General features: G+C 34.2%; 1 protein-coding gene across 1 annotated transcript in view; it reads left to right on the top strand.

The window, feature by feature from the left end:
- The window catches only part of LOC110836457 (fatty acid synthase-like), a 41,525-nt gene that overhangs the window by 10,887 nt on the left and 6,914 nt on the right, over positions 1-23,724 (top strand). Inside the window, exons 7-16 of the mRNA XM_087341532.1 lie at positions 822-969; positions 1,208-1,410; positions 5,366-5,486; positions 6,981-7,160; positions 9,319-9,498; positions 10,868-11,066; positions 12,659-12,839; positions 16,345-16,505; positions 17,869-18,089; positions 19,002-19,063. Of these exons, the coding sequence (XP_087197658.1) occupies positions 955-969; positions 1,208-1,410; positions 5,366-5,486; positions 6,981-7,160; positions 9,319-9,498; positions 10,868-11,066; positions 12,659-12,839; positions 16,345-16,505; positions 17,869-18,089; positions 19,002-19,063 (1,523 nt within the window). The 5' untranslated portion in view covers positions 822-954. The remainder of the gene's footprint in view (positions 1-821; positions 970-1,207; positions 1,411-5,365; positions 5,487-6,980; positions 7,161-9,318; positions 9,499-10,867; positions 11,067-12,658; positions 12,840-16,344; positions 16,506-17,868; positions 18,090-19,001; positions 19,064-23,724) is intronic.

The following is a 23,724-nucleotide window of genomic DNA, read 5'->3' as shown; positions in this document are numbered from 1 at the left end:
GACTTATAAATATTATTTTATGTTTCAAAATAAAATTTCCATCTGAGACGGTGATTTATTTAATTTATTGTTCGTACTTATTTATAAATTCTTGGAACATATGCCAGTTTCACTATTACGATTTAAAGTCCGCAATCAGAATTTTTGTTGAGATAAAACCTGTCTTAAATTTGCATAATTGTTCGTGTTTAGATAAAATGTTATAATGTACATTTTTGTCTTGAAGATTAGCTGATTTCTTATTCATTTTCAAATATTGCATGTTAAGGGTATAGAGCTATGACTCTGTTCTTGCTGTAGAACCTAAAGTGTGGATTTTCCATTCATAACTTTTCTGTAGATGAATGTAACTTAGTTTTGTTCTGAATCAAAAAGAGAGAATTTTTAGTATGTGCTGATTTTTGTCGTTCCCCAGTTGCATAAGAGCTTACTTGTTTTTCTGGGAGTGATAGCTGATTTTCTCGCATGAAATTAAAACAAGAGACTTCGTGAATTTTCACTGAAATTACGTAATGAATTTAAAGTTATAATTGGTTAGTTTAATTTTGTTTAATTCTTGAGATAGGTCAAAATAAATGTTTGTTTGGAAGTGAGTTTAGTGTTTACGTACTATGTGGTCCAGCTTTTACAGCATCGTGGTTGAGAGGATGACCTGTAGATTAGCATCCTGAATCAGTAATTGTAAGGATCACAAATGGAAACAGGCACTTCATTGTTATTCATTTAAACTTATCCAGATAAAAAAATTTAATCAGTCAGACCACATGGGAGATGGAGGTTTAGTCGAAATGATAATATTAAAGTTCATTTTATTGGAATAGGATAGGAGGCTGTGAACTGTATTCTTGTGGCTCACAATAAGGACCAGTTGGCAACAAACCTTTGGGTTCCTTGAAAGGCGGGACTTGGTTTACTAGCTGAGTGACCATCAGCTTGGAAGAAAAACTCTGTTTCATGGAGTTTCAAAAGGTTGAATTAAATATATGTGCCTTTTGTGTGAAGACAATGAACATTAATGTTTATTAAACTTATTGAGTAACTTTATGATGATAATAAGGAGAATTAGAATAATTCATATTAGATTCATCAGTTCGAATGACTGCATTATTCATGTCTAAATAAAAGGATACAATTTAAATATATAAGTGAACAAGCAGAAGGTATATTTCAGTATGAGATCTCTGAAACATTTTGTATATATTTTCAGGTGTTATTTTATTCTGGATACATCAGCACCCCCATTAAAGATCTTGTTATGAATGTATACAGTGATGGAAAGTGGGGGTCATACCGACACCTGCCACTAGACAGCTGTGCCACTGTTACTGTGCCACATGCCTATGTCAGCATAATGACCCGAGGAGATTTCTCCAGCTTCAGGTGGCTGGAGGGAAATCTGGACCCTGACAGGTGCTGATCAACTCTTGTACACAGTAATGTGATTACTTTAAAGTTCCATTATAGTGATGAGGGACCAGAATAAATGTTCTTAAAATTTAATGCCAAGTGAGGTAAATGTTATCACTATCACTGTTAGCTTGCTTTACTTTCTTAAGAAAAAAATCACATTATTATGCTGTCTTTATATGTCCATTCCTAACACTTTTAAACTTTTGAATCAGGCAACTAATCTGACAAAATTCAATAATAATGTTATGTCAGTTGAGGCCACCCCAGTTTCCTATAATTAACAGTAACAACATGTTCAGAATGCAAAAATATGGGGTAGTAGCAGCTCCACTTGATATAGCATCCTGAAAGTATGTGTAGCAATAAGTAGATCTTCAACAAATATGCTCCCTCTTGAAAACACTACATTTTTTATTTTAGTTTCCTAATTTGAGTAAATAATTTACTGTGTAGTTGAATTCCTGTATATTATTGACGTCTACTTCCCCGTTCTCTGTATTCTCTTCAACGTTCTCTGGGATTGCAGAAATTTTAAATGATACTCTTGCTTAGTTTCTACATCACTCAGTCTTTTGACCCCGAATTTCTCAATCCTGTATATCTTCCCCGCCTGTTTGCTATCATTAAATAATGGTCAGTGTCACAGTCCGCTCCCCTATACGATTTTTGTTTCCTCTGATCGATCAAAATGTGATCAATTAATTTATGGGTGATGCCATCAGGGGACATCCAAGTGTGCTTATGGATGTAAAGATGTGAGAATGTTGTGCTATTGACAATCAGATTTTTGGATGTGGCAAAGTTCACTAATCTCACCTCAGTGTCATTACTAATTTCATGTAAACTCTCACTCCCTATAGTTGGTTTGAACATATCCTCCTGACCAATTTTGGCATTGAAGTCTCCTAGCAGAATTTATTTTTATTTATTTATTTACAAGTTCCAGAAATCCAATAGTGGATATAGAAACGTCACAAACTCAAGTATAAAAGCATAAAATACATACATTAAAGAATTACATCTAGACAAGCAGCGTACTAAATTCAAGACAATATAATTAGTATTTTTATTACAATAGTTATCCAATTAAGTACTCATCCACAGTGTAAAACGAGTGAGTAATTAAGAAATGCCTTAATGCAACCTTGAACTTTTTAAAATTATTTGAGGTATTCTTAACCTCTGTGGGTAATTCATTAAATATCTTTATACCCGCATAGTGAACTCCTTTCTGATAAATAGTTAGATTGGCTTGGGGTAGATACAAATTTTGTCTCTGTCTAGTATCAATAGTATGAGAGTCAATGTTTGATGGAAAAAGAGTTTTGTTTTGTAATACAAACAATGATAAAGAAAATATATATTGTGATGCCAACGGTAAGATATCTAATTCTTTGCATATATTTCTACACGAGACTCTATTGCCACATCCCATCATTGTTCTAATTGCCTTTTTCTGAAGGAGAAAAATAGTGTAACTACGAGATGAATTTCCCCAGAAAATGATGCCATAGCTCATTAAGGAATGAAAGAAAGCATAATAAATTGTCTTTAGTACTGAAATAGACATATATGGTTTCATATTTCTAATTACATAGCAAGCCTTGCTCAATTTCTTAATGAGTAGATCAATATGATTCTTCCAAGTTAATGCACCATCAATCATAATTCCCAAGAATTTAGTACAGAAGATATTATTAATGAATTTATTATTATAACTTATTGTGACAGTATCTGACATTTTTCTCTTAATTTTAAAATTAATATAATGTGTCTTATTAAAGTTTAGTGATAATCTGTTCATTCTAAACCATCTATTTATATTTTCAAATGTTGCATGAATGTGTTTATTAAAGTCGTTTGTATTAGAATGAGAAAATAAGATGCTAGTATTATCAGCAAAAATTATAGGTGTAGCAAGTTTAGTTATTATACTGGGTAAATCGTTTATGTATAAAAGAAACAACAAAGGTCCCAATATAGACCCTTGTGGAACTCCATGTCTAACTTTAAGCCAATCCGAGGCTGTATTGTTACTGTCATTAGTATGTAATACTGTTCTAATGTATCTGTTATTTAAGTAAGATTCATAGAGTGCATGATCTTTCCCATTGATACCATAAAATTTAAGTTTAAATAATAAAATGTCATGATCAACACAATCAAAAGCTTTTTCTAAATCACAGAAAATGCCTCCCACTATTTGTTTGTTATTCATGGCATTTAAAATCTCTGTAGTCAATTTATAAATCGCATTATCTGTTTTTAATCCTTTCCTAAATCCATATTGTTCAGTACTTAAAATATTGTATTTATTGAGATGATCCAAAATTCTGGAGTACATTATAGTTTCAAATATTTTTGAAAAAGATGTTAAAAGTGATATAGGTCTATAATTAGACACATCATATATATCACCATTCTTATATAATGGTTTTATTAATGCATATTTTAATCTATCCGGAAATACTCCTCTCCTTAACATTTTATTGCATATATAATTTATAGGTGAACTTATAAATGACGAGCTTATTTTTAAAATCATAGGTGGTATCTCATCATATCCATGCAATTTTTTTAATTTAAGGGACTTTATTATTTTTTTATTTCTTTGTTCGTACAACATTTGGAATTCATATTTGGGTATGGATTAGAAAAGGCTTGGTTCATGAAATGAATATAATTTTCATCATCATTAATATCATTTGCAATTATGGGATTATTAATATCTTGTTTTTTTATTTTCTCTGCAATGTTAACAAAATAATTATTAAATTTTTCAGCAATAGTTTGTTGGTTATTGAACTTCTTACCATCAATTTTTAGTGTTTTTATTTCAACTCTATTTGTATTTCTACCTGCTTCTTTATTTATAATACCCCAAGTAGTTTTAATTTTATTATCAGAATTTAGAATGCATTTATCATACTCCATTCTTTTTGCCTCTTTTATAACTGTGGTCAATATTTTAGAGTAATTACTGTAATAAGTTCTAAGAGTAGGATCCTTATTATTCCTTAATTTATTGCAGAGTTCTCGTTTATGTTTACAGGACATTAGTATTCCTGGTGTAATCCAAGAATTATTTTTCTGTTTACATTTTATCTGTGTCAAAGGGAAGCTGGAATAGTAAATTTTTAAGAAAATATTTAAAAATGTGTTAAAACTATTATTAATATCATTTTCATCAAAAACTAATTCCCATGTTTCCTGACTTAGTTTTAATTGAAAATCTGTTATAGTATCGTTATTTATTAACCGTTTTATATAAGTATGATATCCTTTTCCCTGTTCCTGTGCCTTATGAAGTATTAATACTTGGGCATCATGATCTGATAGACCATTTATAGAGGGGTATATCTCATATTTTCCAATACTGGTTATATCATTGAAAAAATTATCAATTATAGTGCATGAGGAGATGCCAACTCTAGTGGGGAATGTTACAATACTAGTAAGATTATATGATTGTAGGACAGCATCAAGTTGCTTCTTTCTGTTATCATCATTTAAGTAATTTACATTTATATCACCACATATAATTATATTGTATCTCTCATGATATAACTTCTGTAGAATCATATCTAATCTACTAAACTGATCAAATACACACTAATTCTCCATCTTTACAGTATTTCCATCTTAAAAGTTATCTCTTTATCAGTAGTATGTAGGAACTGCGAAATCATACAGAATTATCTACGTTCAAATAACCATCTTTGAACCTTGTGTTTTTTACTCAGTAGACCAGTGTCTTACTTTTAAACCATCAGTTTACTTGACAGACTTTGAATTGGATTCTATTTCATTGAAACCTGAAGGAATTCCATTGCTTAAAAACCACTTTTGTGGCACTGAGTTGATTTGTATTACTGCAGAATAATATCAGCTGATAGGTTAACAAGTCACGTGAATGTAGACAGTCAGATTTATGTTAACATGTGGAATGTTTCAGCATTCAGTTGGAACCAAATGAAGAACTGGTGCATATTTATTACTCTGCACTTAACTTTAAGGATGTGATGACAGCAACAGAAAGGCTGACTGAGAAACCTTCCAGGCATCGGGTGGATCTGGTGAGAACAGACGTGATATATGAATCTAGACGATGCTAAGAAAACTATTCTACCTTTGACTGTGACTGCTTGTGTTGTTACACCATGCACTCTTGTTTTAAAATAATATTTTAATTTAAGTGTTGAAGAACAGAAGACCCTGAAGACTGGGGTAATACTTTCTCTGAAACATAGGTAACCATTTACAAGGTTTCACAGCATCACAACCTAAAAACCACAGTTGACGTCATCGCTACTATAAGAATCTCAAATCTCATACATACTCTGCTTCCACATTGATATAGCCTGGTATTCTGTTTGTAGTCAACTAATTAATTAAACAACTGTATTGATGCTGATCTCCTGGAAAGTAACACCATGTGGACTTGTAGGTTGAAGCCCTGAAGGTGGAGGCAGTATGTGTTTCTGAAATGTTGATGTCTGCCTACAAGTCCATAAAGAATTCATCAACATTAATAATTTTACTGCTATGAGAACCTCAGTCTTAACTAAATAGTTAATTAATGAGCTGACCGTACTGTGAAGTGCCGTGCCCTTCACACACTGGTGTACTTTGTTTGGAGCAGTATGCACCTATTGTAATCTTTGCTTTGGTGACGTACTTACATGTGTGATTGTTCAACTTCATGAACAAGAAGTATATCAGAGAGTAAATGAAAGTTAGGTTGTTGAATTAACTAACTTCATAGCGTTATAAGCTATCTTAAGAATTTGAAAACTGCTAATGTGGCCAAGAATTTACCCTGTATATAAGGAACCTTAAGGTTGGTTATTGTGTTCATAAGAACCACCCACTTTCACGTATTCTGATCCAGTTGGATAGCAAAAAAAAGGGCATGTAGGTTTAAATTTGTTAATTCTGAAGATGAATTATAGTTGATTACAAATACTAGGAAATTTCCCATCAAGAATGGCGAAAAAATCTAAAGTCATACTTAAAAACACATTTTCTTTATTCTTTTACAAATCAATGTATGAAAATTTAAATTTAATGTTTTTTTAACAAAAAAAATCACTATGTATCTTTGCTTAACTAAGATTGTAGTATGATTTAATGTAGTACAGTCTTAAACATGATTTTATATCTAAGTTGTAACAACTGTGCCACACTGTGTACATGCACATAGTAGGACGCCCTTAACAACATATCCATGGCTATAATATTATCTCATAGAGCCCAAAATCTCTTAACAGGAAATGATCACCAACCAACCAATAGTAATTATTATGTAGTTAAATAATAGTCTACTGCTCATCAATTCTCTTGTCAGCTTTCAAAATCTACGCTGTCCTCTGTGTCTATATGCTGGTTTCTCCATTCACTATTAAAGAACGTCCTGTGCACTTGTGAAAAATTGCACAATCAACATGAAATTCTGAGGGACACACACACACACGTATATATGTCTCCACGTCACATAATGTAATAGTTTGTTTTACATATTACATCACAGCTTTTTGTATTTCAGGAAAACTTGGAATTTGTTACTAAAGAATTTTTGTGTTGAAGGGCTAGAGTTCTCTGGACGTGACCAGAATGGGCAACGAGTTATGGGCATGGTCACTTCTGGAGCCCTGGCATCGATGGTGCTGGCAGACAAGAACTTGCTGTGGAATGTGCCTGAGCACTGGACTCTTGAGGATGCAGCAACTGTGCCTGTAGCCTATGCAACAGTGAGTGATGAAGTTAAATAAATATTAGGACATTTACTCTTAAGCATTCAGAATCTTATATCAAAACTACAAAGTGGCTTCAATTAATGTTGAATTTATCTGACACATTTTTTAGTGTACACTATATCATTTCAGATTTGATAATAAGCCAAAGTTACAGGACACCTCTGGGCTCTCCATTTGAAATTTATGTCTCTGATTTCTGTTGTAATGTTATAGTCAGTTCTGTGCCTGCATATGTGTTTTGACTATTATTTCCAACTAAACTTCTGTATGTAATTTTTATTAGTTCCTGCATATACTACATATTTTGTCAATTCCATCTTTGTTACTTTATTCCTAACACATGGCCTTGTGTCTAACAGTGTGAATATGTTCAGGTAGCTTAAATAAAGAGCTCTGTATATTCCAGATCTAGACAAAAGAAAACTATCCACATTATCTTTCTGTGGTTTCATCTATAACAAATTAAAAAAGTTGTTGTTTGAATAATGATAGGTAGAACAGTTATTGTTTCATTTCTTTATTCGCAGAAATTTGTTTCTCCTGTGCCATATGTAACTGCTGTATTTTTGGTGGAAATTGCTTCTACTAGCTTCTGTATTACTATTTTGTTGTCAAAGCAACATGCTTACTTTTGAATGTCTTTCTTGTAACAGACGACAAAATAAGATACGAAGGGTTTATTTGCACCGAAATAAATCTAAACTAAATATGAAAGGCTAACGTATGCTGTACCACAAAATTCTAAATTAAGTGTGATGTCTAAAACAGTGCTATTTATTGATCTCTAAATTAAGTGCAGTATGAAATGTAACGTTACAACCTCTAATAAACTGTAGCTTAGAGTCTTCTTATTCTGCTGCTGATCACTAAGACAAATATCTTTCAGCTAAAGAATGCAACCTTGTTCAGTGGTAGTAGGCCAGCAAGGAAAGCAACACAGTAATAAAATATGGTCACAATCTGTCTACTGCAAGTTACTGTAAAACATCACTGATGCATATTACTGAAGAAGATATAATGGGCAACACTTAAATCGTTATGGATATCTGCTATCAGTAATTGAGGGTTTCTAAAAGTTCTACCATTAATCTACAGGGTATATAAGTAGCACCTGCATAAATTAAATTCCACTTTATGTAGTACAGAGAATGTGCTGTAATTGAACAAATTAGTATAGATCAAGTTATTGACATAAATTGAAGTTCTTTTGTTTCTAATACATAATATTGACTACTTTCATATATTAATATGTATAACTGGATATGGTGAAGTCAGATGGAATCCACTCAAAATTCAGTTTAATGTGTGTATCAACACACACTTTCCAATTGTTATTAACAGAATTATTATGTATTTTGTTATCTAAAAAGTATTTCCAGTCAGTGCAAATAATTGATAATTATTTAACAATGTATAAATTGTGAATTGTGTTTTTTTAATATCCATGGTTTATTATGTCTACTGTCATCTCACTAACTTATGGATCAATGGAACATATTAAAGCTGTATGATGTATGTATAACTATTTAACAAGTTTGAAAAAAACAGATGTTTTTTTTTGTAAAGTTTTCCAGCCCATGTAAGTTTAAAAGAGATTCATCATGCCCCCAGGTCTACTAGTGATCTTGAGATCAAGAAACTGTGAATCTTAACATTCACACCTTGTATTTATCTTTATGACATGGTACTTGGGCAAGGGCCAGTCCCCTAAAGAAAATGAGATTTCAGGTATAAATGGCAGTGAGTATGGAGGTGGCTATCTTCAGGGTTGTTACGCTATGTACTCTGGTAGATTTCCACCAACGGTTCAGAAGTCATACTGTCTCCGTCAAAAGGGCGATTAACATTCATTGCCCTGATGACAGGCAGTATGACCTCTGAAATGTTGGTGGAAATCTATCAGACTACAGGGAGCAACAACCCAAAAGACAGCAATCTTCATCTTCTGAGTTCTTTTACTGTATAGGCTCATAAAAGTTGTGATCTTTCAGAGGTGGCTGGTGCCACCACCATCAGGAAACATGCACCTCCGAAACACCAGAAGACCTCTACCAAACTACACAGTGCAACAACCCAGAACAGAGCCACCTTTATACCTAAAGAGAATTTAACATAAAAATAAAAACTTATTGCTTTGCTTTATTGTGAACAGGCTTACTATGCACTTGAGATGATCGGTCACCTGAAAAAGGGTGAGTCTGTGCTGGTCCACTTAGGGAGCGGGGGTATAGGCCAGGCAGCCATCAACATCTGTCTGCACGCAGGTTGTACAGTGTTCACTACTGTTGGCACGCAGGAGAAACGGGCATTCATGAAGAAACAGTTTCCACAGGTATTTCAACAACCTATTTCCTATCTCATGCACACATAGGGGAGATTTTCCGCCATGATAAATTGAATTATTTTACAGATTCTGAGTGTTATGTGTGAATTTCATTAAAAATCGAAGTTTCTATGTGAAACATACTGTCACAGAACTCAAATACTGCTCCCTATCCCCGCTCAGCTTTCTGCATTGCCTGCTTGTGGCAACATCATGACCAAACAGTTGCACATACACATAATCACCTTCTACATAAGCCTGTCAGTACCAAAAGATTTCTAGTCACAATGCAACAAATGAGTTCCCTTTCAAATAATGAAGTATGTTCTATGTCCTTATGTGCTCTGTTATGGAATTTCTCACATGACAGCGTTACTGTCTCAGCCATCTGCTGGAGGACTGAACATGTGTGCTATTTTCCTATTTATATTCTTTATTTTATTCTTTCTGATTGTGGGGCAGCTGTCAGCTTGTCCTGTTAGATTATGTTCCCATACCTCCACCAGGAACATTCATAATTTGTGTCTGGTTTCTTGGTTGTGAATTTTTGTTTTTGGCCTGGGTGGACTCTGGGGGTTCTCAGTGATGCATGACGTGGCAGCAGCTGTCATAAGTTCCAAATATCTAATCTGAATTTTTGGTGTTTAGTATGGGGGGAAATTTGGGCCTCAACATGAGAAGATTGTGGGACATTTTGGTTTTCTCTGTGTTGGGAAAAATACTATTTTTCTTTGTACATATGAGAGATGATCAAGAATGTCTAGTACCAAAGAACTGAGTACTGGTACTGTGGCTAGAATCATAAATTCTGTTTTTACCATAATTAATATTCTCATTCATGCATTGAGATAGTACAGGATCCATGCCTTTGACCCAGGCACAGTACACTGTTTGAAGTATTCTGGAATGTTTTTAACTTACCACATATGTTATAGGGATTTGCATTGGTATGGTGTTGAGACTGTTCAGCAAGGAGAATCTGTTACATCACTGTCAAAGAAAGTGCAGAACTTTTTGTCTAGACCTGCAAGTTATAAATGGATGTATGTTCCTTATAGAATACATAATATTCGTTACTGTCCAGAATGTAAATTCAGAAATGGAAATTTTTCTTCCTCCAGGTTTCCCTATTTATAACACTGGTTAGAGAACAGTGACAGAAAATGAAAAGTAAAATAATACGCTTTTAAGACATGCAACCATAACAGGTATTGAAAGGCCTTGGCCTTGAAGGTAAGATTCCTAGAGTGTTTTCACAATGGATGTGTAAAGTCATCTTATGCTCCCTTTTGATAATGTATTGTAATTTGAAGGTAGTTCTCTTGCTTTTAATGTATACAAATTGTCAAACACGTGTGCATATAATCTTCTTTCCCAGTTGACAGACCACAATATTGGCAGCTCTCGAGACACCTCTTTTGAGCAACTCATCATGTCAGAGACAAATGGTAGAGGTGTGGACCTTGTTTTCAACTCCCTCACTGAGGAAAAGCTGCAGGCCTCTGTACGCTGTCTTGCCCATCGAGGACGGTTCCTTGAGATTGGAACATTTAATCTTCAGAAGAACAACACTATTGGTATTGTAACAATTTTACTGATTTCACATGGATTCATTATAGCTTATGGATTTGTTAAGTACTCTAAAACAATTGATAATGATTTACTCTTTACTGTTCTTGAAGCTACTGATATAAAAATGCTTAAAATAGTTGTTCTCTATTCGTTACACTTCTCATGTCATAATAAAGTGTTATACCGCTCTCTTAATGTCTGTTGATAACTGCACACTCTTGCCATGTTGAACAATCATTGCTTAGTCCTTACATGAGACACTTGAACTTGGCAGTCCTATTCATGTTCAGGGAACTTGTAATCCTTGAAGAAGCTACAGTAAATCCCCACCTCGTAACATCAGCCTTCAGAATGTTTTGTTACACTCCAAACACTGGCCAAAGTTGCTTGAACATCAGGTGAGGTAGACAGGTTACACGTGCTGGAGGCCATGAATCGCATCACCAAGGGAGGAGGGGTTTTAATGCTCATGATACAAAACATAATATAAAAATGTTTCCATATTCCTTCATTGCAATGTTTGTTAAAAGGTCAAGGATTAGTGCCACTACATGCTTCATTATGCCATTAGTACACTGAGTTCAGTCACAGCCAGAGAAGATCATGTAAACATGTGCGTCACAGAAGAAACTTTTGTTTCCTTCTTCCATGACATAACACTGTAATCTTGAACTGCCCTCAGTTCACTGTTGACAAGTTGCCATGAAGACCACAGCAAAAGACACAGAAATGTAATTCTCATTACATTGCTTATAGTAGAGTTATTAGTGTCACAGCACCGCCACGGTGGTCTAGCGGTTAGAACGCTGGCCTTGTAATCCTGGGGTTCCGGGTTTGATTCCCGGCGGTGCTCAGATTTACAACTTGTGTTGGGCAAGGCCGTGGTCTAGGCATCACGGAGTTTTCCTCCGGGGGCTTCCGTGGCATCCCAACAATTACTCCACTTTCATCATCATCATCTTGCAAAAGGGGGTCACAGCAGGGGTGTTAAATGTCACGGTCCCGATCGAACCCATGTATTGATGGCTCGTGAATCCTGCTAACCACCAATGCGAAAAAAAAAGTGTCACAGCAAAGAGTGGTATTGCCAGTTGACATGTGAATCATCCAAATAAATGTTATAGTTGGGCAGGAGAAAATGACAGTTCGTTTCTGCATCATGGCATAAGAAATCATATGGTTAAGTTTCTTGACTCATAAAAATTTGAAAGGAGTAAGATGCTCAGCTTGTTACTGCTTGGTTTGTGCAGAGCAAAGGAGAAGCAGAATTCAAGGCACTATTTATTTTGTAGTTACACATGCACACTGCTCATATTGTGCATACATTTGGTAATTACTGTGAAAAGTAATGCCATAAGTAATTTCATACTTATCTTAACCTACTCTCTCTGCCCACAACATTTTAAAGGTCGCAAACCATAAAAGGTTTGAAATTCCAGTCATTGCAGAAAGCTATGGAACAATATTGTAGGCTATTAGGAATTGCTTATTACGGCAAAGATGCTAGTAAAAGGAACTATAGTTTTATATGACATATGTTGTATAGTGTTGCTGGTCTTTGTGACATAAATTATCTGTGAGTGAATCCAACATGTAGGCATGGAGGTGTTCATAAAGAGGACAAGCTTCCATGGAGTCATGTTATCCAAAGTGGTCTCTGGATCCATTGAGTTTAAGAATAAGGTGCATGACTGTGTATCTGAAGGCATAGCGACAGGGGCAGTACAACCACTATCCAGGACTGTTCTTTCAGACACTGAAGTGGAACGAGCTTTCAGGTACAGTTGTCATGATGGAGATGATGGAAGAACTTCAGAGAATATTGTGTAATTTCCTTTCTGTAGCAATTTTTAGAAAAAATTGATCAAAAGCAGTTACATTCATTGGCTTATTCTGTTAATTGATTCTCTGTGACTGCTTATTCCTATATGTTTTCTTCCTTGCACATTCATTAAAATTGTTTCTTTTGCTGAAACTTCAAGATAGTAATCCCTTCTTCTTAAGTTGCTGTCTGTAAGTCATTTTCTAATTTTGCTGTGATTGCTTGATCATCAATGTTATTTCTATTTCTTATTATTAATATTATAACAGATTTTATTAGTCTCATAGTTCTTTAAAGTTATGTGACAACAGTAGATTCAGTTGTGCTATTATTATGTTGGACATTGTCACTTGTCTGATATTTATTTGTTATACATAATGTTCTGGAACTTGGCTTTACCCCACCTACAGGAGACTGACTAGCTGTCGTTCCACTGATAGAATCCTTTATGTTTGTTTTTTATTTTTATTTTTAAAATTAAACATTAATTATCTAGTGGTTGACATACTAACCTGGTATTCAGAAGGTCTGCGTTCCATCCCTAATCATCACAACTACCAACCTTAAAATGGAAAATTAGTAAAAATCTTCCTGCATACTGGTAACCTATTAGCTGAATATGAGAGCAGAGCCAACTTTGGAAACATACATTAGAAAACAGATAAAGTGCAATTAATGTCTTTAACATTTATAAGCTATGCATCATGTTAAGTACATTCTGACTGGAAATGTGTCACAATAGCACAATGCTAAATTACCATTTGTTTTCAGCCACGGTATAGCAGGTATGACACTGCAGTCTTGTTCACTGCCCTGTACAGAATTTGGTTGTTCTTCCCCGCTGAAAGTTATTTAAAATTATTAACCCTATGAAGGTTATTGTTATTAAGTCGAGAAGAATGAGATGGGCGGGGCATGTAGTGTGCATGGATGGGGCAAGAAGAAAGTTGATAGTTAAATTTTATTAGCCTAGTTCAGAAGTTCCTAAAAATAGCATTATAAAGGTATATATGATACAAGATTTTATTAGTGTTTATAACTTTCATTAAAACACTCCTTTGAACTAGTGGGTATTTTGTAAGTGCTTTTAAGTCATCAGCTATAGTGAAATCTTTATTGTCCATTAAAGCCAGAATTGGATTTTGTTTAGTGGAATTATGTATTTAGACAAAAAAGTGCTTAACACAGCTGTTTATGAATTCATTGCATTTCAGAGATAACAGAACTATTTTTGAGCTATTGATTTTGGTCTTCTAGTTTGTGGCATTATGTATTCTTGTAGATGGAGGCACTATGTTTCTATGAAATGTTGGTAATTACATACAAGTCTACACATGATGCTAAAATCAATATCTTCACTGCTGTGACAACTTCAAACCTTACATGCTATTAACATATGTATTCATTTATGCATGTAGAATAGTCCTACTCCAGTAATAAATTTTTATTTTAGTCCAGACTAAAATTCAATTAAGAATGTGGTTGTATAGTCCTCAGTGGACAGTACAGAATACAACTTTACTACTAATCACATCTTGCTTAATACATGGTTCTCATTTTGTATTTGGACCACATAATGCAATGCTTCTGATGACAACATACCTTTTAAGATGTGGGCCAGTGGCTACTCTTTTATCAGTGACTCAAATGTCTAGGCTGAGTGCAGGTTAGTACTCAAGATGGTACACAGTAACAGATAATTAAAAAAATCCCTGGTGTTGATATTCCTGCAAGATCTGCCATTCATTGTTTTATTTATAAATTTAAAACTCTGGGTTCAGTACTTGTTAAGAAAATGAAAAGAATGCATCATATATTGACTGAAGAAAAACTTGATGATACTGAATATTTCTGTCTTCTGGGTTGTTGCGCTGTGTAGACTGGTCGATGTTAACCAACGTTTCAGAGGTCATACTGCTTCCGTCATCAGAGAGTATGACCTCTGAAACGTTGGTTAACATCGACCAGTCTACACAGCGCAACAACCCAGAAGACAGAAATCTTCATACTCACCGCTGTGAAAACCTCAAATCTTATATTGATGATGCTGGTGTAAGATTGGAGCATTAACTAATAAAATCACTGGAAGAACTAGCTCAGCGAGCCAACATTTCAGTCGTATCAGCAACAAATTACAAAATTACTGAAACTTTTTCTGTAAAAAATAACATGTGCATTCACTGCCAAGAGACTAATCTACAAGGATATATTTTTGTAACTGGTTTATCCGATCAGTGAATGAAGGTACACTTGACTCACAATTATTCTTTTTTTGATGAAATCTGATTTCATTTAAATTGATGTGTGAACATGCATAATAACCAATACTGATCCTTGCAAAACCCTAGAATTCCTTGTGAAGTGCCACTTCATTTTCTGAAAGTTGGTGTTTATGTGGAATTAGTGAAAGCTGAATAATTGGCACTGTTTTCTTATTAATACACTTAACCAAGAAAGGCATATTATATTAATTGACATTGAACAGGTTTTCCCAGAATTAACAGAGGAAGAGAGGATTCAACAATAGTGTACACAGCCAGTAACTCCATAGCTGCAATAAATGATGTGCTTGGTGCTAGAGTTGTAAGCAAAGGCTTGTGGCAGCTCATTCTTCAGACCTCATGCCATGTAATTTTTATATGTGGGGTAGTTTGAAAGATAAAATGTATAAAAGTAATCCTCAAACATTGTGTGAACTTTACAAAATATTTGGGAAGAAATATCCTGGATTTTCTGATCAGAGCTGCAACATGTCCATCAAAACATGTTCTCATGCTGCAATGCATGTTTATGATCACAAGGGGAACATTTTCAACAACTTGTCTGAACTAGTAAGTTTATCTCAGAGTTTATTTTGCCCTCTTGTAATGCATTACCAATGGCCCAGTTTGTGGGACGAAAGCCAGAGCTATTCAGAGCATGGCAGTGTGTTAGACAGTCTGAAAAAAATATCAGACGTGTACTAATCTGAGTGGAAAAGAATTGTATATGTTATGTCTTTATACAAGGTTATGTGTTAAAAAAAACAGTTAATAAAACTGAACTAGTAGAATGCATTTGTTTCTAACTTATTACTGCAGTGAACATTTCATATTACAATGGATTTGAGGATAATAACCATAAGAAACTAAATTAGACCTTATGGAAATACATGTAAAAAATATAAATATTTGTGTTATACTCTGCATTCGCAACTGCCATTAAAATACCAATATTTAATACATGTACACTGGTAGATACAAAATGTGTCACTGGGCATTATGTGCTTAAGAAATAAAAAGTCTCTACCACTTTCTTATTTTGTAGACATGAAAGAAAAATTCTTGAGTTTAGAACAGAAGTGAAATAAATAAATCACAAAGCAAGTTTAGGCATATTTCATGTGTGCAGAAACTGAAAAAAAAAACTGAAAATTGTTTGTACAGAAGAAGCTTAAATAATACAGAATTATTTTCCTGCAGAGTGGAACCCAGTGTTACTCCAGTAACATACATTCATCAGCCAGCAGTGCAAGCATCTGTGAGTCCAAATGTGTACAACAAGTCTCAGCAATACAACCCTATTCAGTATGAGCCATACTACAATGTTTATGATGAAGATGTGGAGATCTACAGAGATGTTGGTAAGTGGACAGATACTTATGAAATGTGATATTTGGAATTTCAAACCTTGTAATGACATCATGTTATGACATGAACAATTTTCATCCCTGTTTCAAAAGAAAGCAGCAGATTTTCATGAGCACATTATTTTTATTGTTCAGAAACTATAAGTTGTTAAAATGGAAAGGAATACAGCATGTTGTAGAATTTGAAGTTCTCATGGTGGTGAATCTGAAGATGGCTGTCATCAGGGTTGTTGTGCCATGTAGTCTAATGATGGACGCAGCAAGGATCTCTGAAACATCTGTAAACGTCTGCCAGACTATACAGCACAACAACCCAGAAGACGGCCGTCTTTGTTACAGCATGTTGTCTGTGCACTAGGTCTGTGTTCTATAAACGCTTTTTCCACTGTGGTACACTACAAAATTTTACCTCATGATGGAAAGATATAAAACTATTCATATAAACCCTCGCTTTATAATGATTTAGGCTTAAGAAACAAAACATTAGCACATGCTGAATAAAACCATTGATGTGTGTGTGTGTGTGTGTATTATGAATTATAATTACAGAAGTTAAGACATTGCCTTTTTCTAACTATAAGAAGTTAATATACAATTTCTTTTAAAAATTTGTGGCACACCTGTAACCTTGTGGCAGCACATCAGTGTGCCATGGCATACCAGTTGAGGAACACTGCACTAGGTGACACATGTTAATACCACCAAAGGCATAAATATTTCTGTCTTCTACTGAGGTTTTGAAAGGTTAAAAATCTTCTAGAAAAGATGATTTCAGTATTACAACATAAACTGTAGCCAGTATCAGAGTGAGTGTTTTTTTACAGTAATGTATGTTTCTTGGTCATAAAATGCAAGGCCAAATTATTTAATAAAGTTATGTTTTCAGAATGAACACTAAAATCACAATATTAATTCAAATATAAACTAGAAAATCATATTGCCATAGTATAATATGGTGAATGTCAACAAATTGTTAAAACTGTATCTTCTTCAGAAATCTACAATGGCAGTCAAAAATTTGTAATTCCACTCCCACCAAGTTGACATTTTACTGTTTTTCACACATAATTATGACCTAAATCTGGTTTAAAAGTTATTAAGGGGCACAGAAACATACGCATATATTTTTATGAAAGGAGCAGACAAAAACAGCTAATTGCCTAATGCATAGACAGATAAATAAATTTTAAAAAATATATAAGAAATTCACACATGTGTGGCATCTACATGTATTAGACCCTAGGTGGTCTCCAGGCCTTATAGTTCAACTAGCCTATATGAAATTACAATAATCCTATTTCTTGCCACATGGATTAAAATAATTTGCAGAAAATTGGTTATATGTCATTTGCAACAGACTACAGCCAATTTCCCAGCAACCAGGGAGGCAAGCAAACTAACACAAACAACCAGCAGCCACCATATCGAGGTCAGAGCCCCTACAAACAACCACCTCAAGCACCACTACAAGATACTCAGAGGAATGTAGCCTATGCACAGCCCAACTATAACAGTCAGCAGGATGTGTATGTGCAGAATACCAATCCACAAGAATATAATGAAGACTACAATACAGCGGTGAGTGGAAAATAATGTCTGATTTCAGGTTCTCATGCTGGATGTCAGTGTTAATCATTTGGGTTATAACACCATGTTGATTTGTAGGCAGATACAAATATTTTGGAAGCTTATTATATTTCCCACATATGTGTAACTTCACAAACACATCTTCATCCACACTACAGATAAACGAACCAGATTATTGTTTGTGCAGATTTGCCACACATCAAAATTTTCTTCACACAGTGTAAATCCGACATTTATACAGTTTGTTAAAAATAATAATATCCAAGAAAGTGATGTGGGTTAAAACTATGCTATACAGAACCTTTTATAAAACGTTTTGATATGTCATTGTTGGTCTTCTGATTTGTGACATGTGGACCTGAAGGTAGATACCAACTTTTAATAGAAACATACTGTCTCCATCTTCAGGGCTTAAATCTTCACCACCATGAGAACTGCATAAATGATTTTATATAAGAATAAAATATTATGTTGTCTGCCTTCAGAAAAGAAGAAGTTGTACACCTTATACAAGTTCATGCACCCATTCTATTTTACTGCTGGACAACATGTTTCAAACTCATTTCTCATCTTCTGATACTTTACTCATTCTTTATATTTTGAAGCATGATAAATGCATAAATGTTGCTTCATTTAAAGTTAGAATTCTAGACATTAATGTCACATAGAACCTAACAATTAAAAATGTAATGACTTTTCAACCTACCAGGTGCTCTTTAACCAAATATTGATGTGTAGCAATAATAGTGAACAGTTGAAAATTGCCTGAAGATAGCATTGTAGCATTAAATGATGCCATATATAATGGTTATTGAGCGTTTTAATATTATGTTTCTTTTAGACTGAAATTATAATACTTTTACTATAGCTTATGGTTTATTTTTATTTTTCTGCATACTAAAGACTGATGAAGGACAATACAACCAGCAGTCTGGAGCCCATCAACCTAACAAGTCACCATCCCGGTGAGTGTTTTAAGCTCTGTATTATCTGCATGTCCAAGGAGAATCCATATATAATGTTCATTTTTGTTTTCATATTGTAACATCATGAATATTTATGATTACAAATATTCAGATAAAATTACCACTGCTGTTAAAACTTTTAACACTAAATAATATGTAGAGACCAAAATTAGGTTGAGATTAAGTCTAGTTTATTAGAATACATAATATCAATTTAAAAATTCCATCTACACAAATATCCACAAAGTGATAATAATATAAAGAATTTCAGAAGCACCCTACATAAAAAATTATCTAATATTAATAGTACAGTTTTGACATGACATGAAACTCATAGAGTTTATTTATGATGTGCTCACATAAATATAGTAACAAAGTTACATCAGTGGTAGTAAAAGCAAAATGTGTAATACCATTCTGTCAGTTGTGCAAAGAAAGTTTCACACAGCTTGTGGAAAGCAATTCCTTAGTACATTTATCAGTGGTATGGACCACAGATGAACAAAAGTATGAAAGTTTACTGAGAGAAGTTGCTTATGTTAAGTCAAAGGCAGAGGTCATCCAAGTTCAGGAAAAACTGTTGTGGAATATGTGAGGCAAACATTTATTTTCATTAAAAGGAAATCAATGAGACAGCCAGACATGCCAGTTCAAAGCTGAAAGTGTTGCAAAGAATAGTCTATATTATTTATAATGGGTGATTAAAGATGGATCCTCTAAGACAACAGTTATTCCAGGTGTTTGCAATGGATGACAAAACACAACATTATCAATTATGTTGCCACATGCTGCAGCAGATGGTGAATAATTAACGGATAGAGAATTCAATTGTAGATCATTCAGGAATGAGGCTACATTCACCTCTGTGGCTGTGTGAATTTGCAGAGTGTGATCATAGATATAAAGAATTGCAAATCCATGTACCTCTCTAAAAACCGTCTCAAGTATATCTAAGGATTTTTGTGCATTATCAGAGAAAGAGGTCAAAGAAGTGTGATAGAAACTGTTTACTTGGAAACGTTCCAATAACGGCAATTTCTACAGTTCTGAATAGAATTCTAACAACATGGTTGAGCTTTGCACCATTACCTGAATTATATGTGTCACTGTATGAACAACAATTAGGAAGTGGGATGGGACATGGGAATCTGGTTGCATAACCACAATAATTGTGAAATTTTTAAATCAGTGAACATTTGTTTGTGCTTTTTCATGACAGATCATGTATGTCATTCAATCCTCATTTCCAGCTACAGTATGAAAATTAGAACAAAAATTCATAGATACTGTATAGAAAATAGAAGGTGATACCCTAATTAAATTGTTAAAGGAACTTTTTACTGATTGGATGTGTGTCAAAACACAAACCATTTTGAAACAGTTGGAACTACTGTAATGAATTAAAAAGATTAATTATACATCTTCCATCATGTAACAAGTCATTTGTATGCTAAATTTTTTAATATCTGTAATGTTTGGTTGCTTATGAGAAAATATGACACTGGGATACTGTAATGAGAAATTTGGAAGTTACGGTATTGTGTCCTCTTACTCAGTCATTACTTTACAAGCTCATAATCATGGTAGATGCTATGATTTATTTTGCATCCCTCTCCTCCATCATCACATGTCTGGTTGGATTTATAAAGCAATAGTGCTCATCTATTGAATTGCAGGTGTTTGAGAATAGAGTGTTGAGGAGAATATTTGGACCTAGGATGGGGTCTGGAGAAAACTACATAATGAACTTAAAAATTTGTACACATCTCCCAGTATTGTCAGGGTGATTAAGTCAAGAAGAATGAGAAGGGTAGGTCATATAGCATGCATGGATGGGATAAGAGGTGTGCACCAGGTATTGGTTGAGAAGCCTGAGGGGAAGAGACCGCTGGGGAGACCTAGACGTAGATGGGAGGATAATCTAAGGCGGGATCTATGGGAGATAGGAGTTGAGGGAGAATGGATTTTGTTGGCCCAGGAAAGGGACTGGTGGAGGGCTTTGGTTAATTCGTTGATGAACATTCGGGTTCAGTAAGACATCTAGTTGTTTAGTTAGTTCATCTATTGAAGGAGTATGTCACATTGGATTAAAAAAATGATATCAGACAACAAAATGAGATCCTTCATTGCAGCAAACCAAGGAGTCTCCAGTAGACAGCAGAGTCCTCCATGGCCGTGAAAATGTTAAATTTGTGTAACTTTAAGGGTTCTGTATACTGTAAGAATTGGATGACATTATTTTAAAGCTCCCTTTTTAAGTATTTGTTTTTGTTTGTTTACTTATTTATGTTTTTACATAGTATATTTCATGAAAATAGCTGACTTCTAAGTTGTAGTGCCATGTAGTCTGGTAGTAGTTTATCAGCATTTCAGAGGTATTTTCTGCCTCCATCATCAGGGCGATGAGTCATGGAACTAGTCACCCTGGAGGCAGCAAGGACCTCTGAAACGTCTGTAAACTTCTACCAGACTACACGGTGCTACAACCCAGAAGGCAGCCATCTTTATATTCACTACCATGAGAATTTCGAATCCTCTTTAGTATATGTCATATTTTCAATCTAATAAAATATAATATTATGCAATATATTAGTTTAAAAAAATTAGTAGGAAATACATCTGCAAATATCATATTGGTAGCTAGTTAATATATCTCACTTAAATTGGTCTTACTTCATGCTTAAAACTAACATTCCATAAAGTACAAGATGCATTCCAGCAATAGAACTCCAGAAGGATACATCATGTTTTGTTTCATAAGAACTACAAAGGACATCCACAGATTAAATTATGTGCATTCAATTATAAGGAGTCAGTTGGTCATCCGTTTATCAGATATATGCCACCTAGTCTCACAGAATTTTCTGTAATGTGTGCTGCATCATTCTCCTGCAAATATGTGTAATTTACTTTATTCCATTTATCTAAAGAGATATTTTAAGATACTGCATTATTCTGAACTGTATTCAGAAAACCACGTAAGTAATAAAAGAATTTGAAATTTAAGGTTTTCATGGTGGTGAATACAAGTGTTTTTCTAAAATGATGTCACAACCCAGAAGACAACCGTCATAACCAAAGAATTTGTTACATCATGCATTTCTGTGCAGTGAGTCTACTGAGTGGGTCATGAAAGAATCATCTATGTTTTTCTTTTATTAAAGACATAAAATCAAAGGTTGCTACTGGTCTTCCGTGAGATCAGGTAAGAAAGCTGGAAAGTCTGATTTGGGACACGTTATGAAAGTAAAAATTAATTTCTGCTGTAAAAATAAATGGGAACATTTGGAAAACCGGAAGCTTTTGATTGAAATTCTGTATATCTAAATCAAGTGTACTCTCTTTTATCTTCCCTCAGTGATTCTCATTCCTACAAGAGCCCTTAAAGATGAATATTACATTGTTTATTAACATTAATGTGATCAAATTGGATTATCATCTGGGAACGATTTTCTCATATACAGCAATAACAGGAAAGTGTTGAATTTTTCTCCACAATAACCAATTACAACTTCAACAATCATTCCTCCTACCACCACCACCACCATAATAGCACGAAGTACCACAGCACAATCAGGTACTGATATCACCACCACCACCTCCAACATCATCACTACTACCACAGTAGCTCCTGAAAGGTATTGCTCAGAAATATGAGCAAGTAAAAATTTATTTAAAGTTCAGCAAATTAAGGATATTCCAAACATTAAACAAATAGTTATATCCTTTGTGAGAACAGTGGTGTTAAGTTTCATAAGAATCAGCAGAAGCTTCTGTTATCTTACTATTTATGGACTTCTTCTCATTTAATATTTTTACTTATCATAGAATGAAATGACAGATTTGGCAACATTTTTGTTTCAATTTAAAACAGTCCCTCTGCTGAGAAAGGTTGCTTTAGTATTGTTCTGTCTCCATAAAATACAAATATGATACATGAGATTGTAGCTGCATTATATCTACAGTGCTTTCAACCATCAGCACTGTAAAAACATGGTTGCTATTAATTCTTATACCTTCAGGAAGGCAACAAGGCAACCTGCATTCATTATAGTTTAGTACATCCATGCAGAAGTCCAATGCATGTATGGCCAGCTCAAGCCAGTTGAAGAGTTCTCTTCATGAAGATGCCAATGAATAACAAATAGGTATAATGTAAGGTTTAAGGATTATGAGAAAAGTAAGGTTAGGTTCTTTGTTTTCTTGCTAGCTTGCTCACTTTTCTCTCAATCTGCTCTAATCAAGGCTTGTACTATGAAATATATAATATATAAGTGTTACAATGAAGTCTCCTCAGACAATCAGCTGTGTGAGCATTGAGTTCATATACAGTGTTTCAGAGACTGTCTCTGGCTTCATCAGTAGTGACAAGGCCTATAGGTCAACTGTGGACATGATTGCATGCTGTATTGGTATTTATAGATTATAGCTAGTGAGAATTATATATACATACATAGGGGATTTATGATTTTTTTAGATTTCACTTTTAGTTGTAAAAATGTTATATAAATGTACTTTTAAAATAGCTATTAATGCTCCATCACTCAATAAAAGACATCACACCCAAATAAAGTCTGACGGCCATTATTAGATGAACAAAGCAATGTACGTGGCCTAAAATGTAATTTGTTCCATGAATAAGTTACCATTCTTGGCTAATA

This window comes from Zootermopsis nevadensis, unplaced genomic scaffold (assembly GCF_977971745.1).
Source record: "Zootermopsis nevadensis isolate Lab colony 2312 unplaced genomic scaffold, Znev_1.0 Znev_ptg000082l, whole genome shotgun sequence".
Lineage (NCBI taxonomy): Eukaryota > Metazoa > Arthropoda > Insecta > Blattodea > Termopsidae > Zootermopsis > Zootermopsis nevadensis.
The sequence above is the reverse complement of the archived record's forward strand: the minus strand, read 5'-3'. Positions and strand labels throughout refer to the sequence as shown.